Raw genomic sequence first — 5,478 nt, 5'->3', positions numbered from 1 at the left:
TGCAGACTGCCCTCTCTTCCTGCCTTCTTACACAAGCCCGAAAGAACCTCGCTACAAAGTATAAAGATGTAGGGGGAGATGGGGTCGCCTTGCCTTATCCCTCGGTAAGGTCTCGCTTCTTCATTGACAAAATCATTAATTAGATAAGAATAGGATACCGTTGATATACATTGCATGATCCATTGAGTCCAGGTTGTATTAAATCCTAGTCGCTCTAGTACGTTTGAGATAAAACACCATTCAATTATGTCATAGGCTTTAGACATATCAGTCTTAACGACTATAGTGCAGTGTTTTTCAGCTTTAGATGTCTTCAGAAAGTGTAGCATCTCATGAGTAATTAGTACATTGTCTCCAATAGCTCTTCCTGGAATGAAAGCCGACTGATTCTCTGATATAATGCACTCTAAGACAGACTTTAGTCTGAGTGATAGAAGTTTCGAGATAATCTTATAGTAGATGTTGCATAAAGCAATAGGTCTGTAGTCCTCTACCCGTTTAGCACCGAGACTCTTGAGAATAAGTCTAACATGAGTTCTGTTTATTGTCGGTGCGAGGTACCCTGAAATGAAGAACTACTGGATCTCCTTTATAACTGCCGGTCCTACCACATCCCAATTAGACTGGAAGAAGCTAGCTGAAAAACCATCAGGACCTGGGGCTTTGTCTCCATTGATCGCAAAGGTTGCCTCTGTGATCTATTTTGCTTGGGGGATCGCGATCAACTCCTCATTTTTTGCGTTCGTAATGCAGGGTGCAAGAGCATCACACACTGTTTGCCTACTGTCTGAGCTTGAGGAGCGGAAGAGATCCGTATAGAAAGCATATATAACTTCTGAAATCTGATCTTCTTCATACACAGGGACTCCACAGTTGTTCTCTATTACAGAGAACCTATTCTTTGCTGATCTTCCTTTTGCCGATGCATGGAAGTATCCAGTGTTTGAGTCTCCTAGAGAGAGCCATAGTTGGCGACTCCTCTGTTTCCAGAAGCTCTCATCTTCTTTGTATAGATGGAGCAGTTTCACATTGGGCTCATGGATCAGAGGCTCGTCAGGTATGAGATTCACCATCGCTAAATCCAGTAGTTCTCTAGTCTCCTTTAATCTTTTCTGACTGTTCTCGTGGAATGCTTTTGACCATTTCCAGATTGCATGTCGGCACAGAGAAAGTCTTGCCTCTACGATAAGGTGAGATGAACTACTCCAGACCTCCTTAATAAGGTTATTCACTTCCATATCATCAGTTAGTCGTCTATCGAACCTGAAGATCTTTTGACTTTTCTTTCGTGATGTGTCCAAGTAGGATATGAGCGGTCTATGGTCAGAGCTCTCAAATTTGAGATACTGGCTTCGGCAGGAGGGAAACATGTCCATCCATGCGCTGTTGCACATCGCTCTGTCTAGCCGACAAAGAATCAGGTGCGAATGCCTTTTACCCCTCCAAGAAAGGAAGCTTCCTGTAAACTTTAGATCGAAAAGGTCATTTTGTGATATAAAGGACCTAAACACACAAAATGTTCCTTCTGCTCTAACGAGGCCTCCGCATTTTTCACTATTGTCCACAATCTCATTGAAATCTCCTGTTAGGAACCAAGGATCTTCTGTAGCTAGATGTAGATTAGACAGAGTCCTCCATATCTGTTGTGGTTTAGTACTGTTTGGCTCTCCGTATACAAAGGTTGTGTGGAAGAAATTCCCTTTGTATGTAATCGTCGTGTCAATAAAGTTGTATGATGATGAGTTGATAACTACTTGGATGTTTTTTTTCCGGGACAAGAAGAGTCCTCCTCCTCTTGGACTGTGAGGTTCAACCACAAAGTAGTTGTTCGATTGCAACCACTGAAGTTCATTCAACACCATCTCACTGGGGTTTTTAGTCTCCAAGAGAAAGATGACATCATGATTATTCTTCCTTTGCATCTTTTGCAACCGCTGGACTGTTATGAGATTTCCCAACCCACAACAGTTCCAGCTCAGGAAGGCTAAAGAGCCAGGTGAGGAAGAACCCGAAAATTCGACTTTTTCTTACTCACCGCTGGGATCAGCTGTATAGGTGGGTTTGAGGCATTATTTGAGTTATCTGCCACTGTATTTACTGAAATTGATATTTTCTACGTTTTGGTTTGATGGAGGGCAGATGGGGCAGCTCCTGTCTTTGGGGAGTTTTTGAATTGAGAAAGCTTCCCTTCTTTGAGCTCGCACCTCTAAGTATGTTGGGGTTCTCCCTCGGGGATCTTCTTCTCGAGGTACGAGACACTCTCCTCCTGACTCTGTTTTAAAAATCTTGCAGTATTTTATTATCCTCTTGTTGGACCAGTGGGCTCTTTGGTACTTGATGTGGTTCTGGTTGCTCTCCTTCAGGACTAACAATAATAGACTTTATCTTTTTTGCACCTACTTCTCTTCTGAGTGGGGTGTTGTCAACAGGATGAGCATCGTCGCTGGCGCAGGGGACCAGACCCTCACTTTCCTCTTCTCTCTGCTGAGGACTGAGAATAGTCGACGGGTCGGGAGACAAGATGGCATTAAATGCGAGGTCCTACAGAGGATGTGTAGCTGAGTTACTTTTGCAAGTGATACTTTGCAAAGCCCGGGGGGTTGAACTGATGCTGCCGCTAGAATAGCTGACGCAGTTTATTCCATAAGGCCATATGCATCACTATATAAACCTCTATGTTTTCTAACTGCTGCCTCAACCGGATCAGCGCAGCTCAAGTATTGTCTCGTAACTTCATGTAAATCTTCCATAACCGCTTCACGGGTTACTGCATGTACATCACCAGATGGTTGTTGAAGCTGAGCCACTACCGCAAGTTCATCAGATGGGGGTCCTGCTTCCACGTGTGGAGGCTTGGGGGCTGTCTCTGAAATTGTGACTTGCTTAGGTCTCCACTGGCCGAGACTTCTCTGAGGAAAGAAATCTCTACAATTCTGTGAGGTACGATTCAGATTTTCTCTTCTCCTGGTATAGGATGGAGAACCATAGATATGAGGTCTTTCCTGATCTGGGTTGTCATTCCAGGAAGCTTTAGAGTTGTCTGGAGCAGATGGAGCTTTTGCTGGAGGAGGATTTCAGGTTTGTCTCGTGCTAACCCGTTCTCCAAAGATATTTTCATGTCTATCAACTCTCTCCTGGAACGTGTGATGAGCCTCAATCTCTTTGGTCAGTGAGGGTCTCATCTGGTTATGAGTATCTGCATGTAGCTGAAGATACTGGCTAGACTGTTCTCTGAAACTTGGAGCTCTATCTGGGAAAGCCACATAGGAAGATCTTGTTGTGAGATGCTCATTTCTACCTTCTGACACTCCTCTATGAGAGGTCAAGGGTTCATGCGCCTTCTCCTCCAGTCTTAAAGGGCACTTCTTCCTCGCGTGTAGTAAAGAGAAGCAGAAGGAGCAATGCATCTCCAGCTTCTCATATTCCAAGGTAATGGGACTTTCTTCCCCTGAGTCAAATTCCACAATTGATTCCTTAACCAAAGGTTTGAGCCCATCAACCAGCACTCTGACTCTAGCTATTGTCTTTGTTAGCTCATGGTTATCTAGAGTACCCAGCTCCTGGCCAATTCTACATATCATATCATCATGCCAGAAGTGGAGGGGTAAACCTTTGATCTTTATCCAGAACAAAATGAACGATGGGAACGACGTGGAGATGACCGGCTCCCACCTTTGGATTATTACCATCCAATACGCAAAGTGATATGGTCTGTTATCCAACACTCTTCTTAAGTCATCTTCCCTTTCAAAACGGAACTGGAAACAATTGTTTCCCAGATCTGAGCCTACTGCTCTCCCTTGTAGGTTCCATTTGCGTGAGAGTGAAGGGATGAGTACTGTGATTCTCTGCTCCTGGGGATTGGTTAACCTTCCTGTGAGAGTGAGCCTATTCTCACGAATAAACACTGAATTGTCGAGGCTATGAGCCTTGATTCTCTTGATGTCTTTTTCTTGAGGTTCGTCCATGTGTTTTTTTCCTTTTACTGCTTCAGAGTATCTTTGAGCCATATTCCAGTACTCATTGGTCTCGAAACAGACATGTTATCTTTCCAGAGGAGTACACTAGTCGACTCCTAGCAAGCAACTTGAAAGAGAGGAGCGAGCAATTGGAGATCTAGGGGCTGTTGGTGTTGAGAGGATGCGGTAACTTGTCCAGCAAAACACTTGTGAAGCGGGGATCTCCAACTGATGAACAAGAGCCACAGTAATGCAAGGCAAAATGGATCAAGCTTCAAAAACTTTGCGGAAGCACCGAGTTGTGATGGGAAGATGGTTCTTGGAGGAACCTTCTTTTGGAAAATAAATAGGACTTTCAAGATAGCGCAGAGGAGAGACCAGTAGATACTTTCCGTTCAGGGCAAGAAAGTGAGTGGTCACTTTCAAGCTATTACCCGCTAGCCATTTGCTTGCTGCTTACCTTGAAAATCATGTCCGGGAGAGAATTCTCACTGAGACGACCTAACCTCCTAGTATTCTACCTTTTTAGTCTTTAACACCAATAATATGCATCTTCTACTTTTACGTTTTAATACATTTTATTTATTTATTTGCTTCAAGTATTAGTTATTTATATTTATTTATAATATTATATACTCCAAGTAATTAAAAGAGATAAGTAAAAAGAATAACAGTTTCAGTTTTTTTAAAGAAAAATCTATTCACTTCTGATTATACAACGTCAATTCGAATGTAAATTTATCTAAGGAGACCAGTTTCATTTAACGTCATTCATATGAGTGACAGTAGCAATCAGTTAACTATCAGTATGCTAAAATAATTTCACATTAATCTTCTTATGCGTCTATCTTTCTACGTATATCGATGCCTCTCTCTAACGCCATTGGCAGGCCGACAAAGAAAACGCTATTGGTAGAAGAGAAACTGGGTCCAATGGACGAAAAACTAAATATTTTTCCAACGTGGGACCTAAGCAAGTCTGTAAAAAAAAAAAAAAGTAAGTCTTTCTATCGTGTCTTGAGGGGCAAATGTAAGGACCAAATTAGTTTTGACACGGTCGACATCATCAATAATAATGGGTTGTAATTAGTGAAAGATGCCTGTATAGATGAAGTCTTCTCTTCACATCTAGTCTTTACGGTTTCTGCAAGACATATCTTTAGCTAATTTAGGCCGGGGCATAAAATCCAGAACCCAAAATCCGAACCGAACCCGAACCGAAAAACCCGACCCGTTATCCGATCCGAAACGTAAAAATACCCGAACGAGTTTTGTAGGGTGGTACAAAAAATATCCGAACCCGAAGTGTTATTAACCGAACCCGAACGGGTAACCCGAAAAATCCGAAATTAATAGTCAATATAAATATTTTGAAATATATATAAGTATTCCAATTATTAAATTCAATATTTGTGGTAATATTATATATAATAATAAATATTAAAATTCTAATAAATGCTTTAAATACACAATTAGTTATAAATAAGTATTTTATAATTTGCTCATTGAAATAAAAAGT

The 5,478-nt window shown here is 41.7% G+C and overlaps 1 protein-coding gene across 1 annotated transcript; it reads right to left on the bottom strand.

Annotated features, from left to right (window-relative positions):
• Positions 1–698: 698 nt before the first annotated feature.
• On the bottom strand, positions 699–1,922 carry LOC106292279. Its single transcript, XM_013727882.1, has one exon. It carries the CDS (start codon positions 1,920–1,922, stop codon positions 699–701), a length of 1,224 nt encoding a protein of 407 aa, XP_013583336.1.
• Positions 1,923–5,478: the final 3,556 nt, after the last annotated feature.

Source organism: Brassica oleracea, chromosome C5 (assembly GCF_000695525.1).
Source record: "Brassica oleracea var. oleracea cultivar TO1000 chromosome C5, BOL, whole genome shotgun sequence".
Taxonomy (NCBI): Eukaryota; Viridiplantae; Streptophyta; class Magnoliopsida; order Brassicales; family Brassicaceae; genus Brassica; species Brassica oleracea.
Note: the sequence above shows the minus strand (reverse complement) of the source record. Positions and strands in the feature narration are given on the sequence as shown.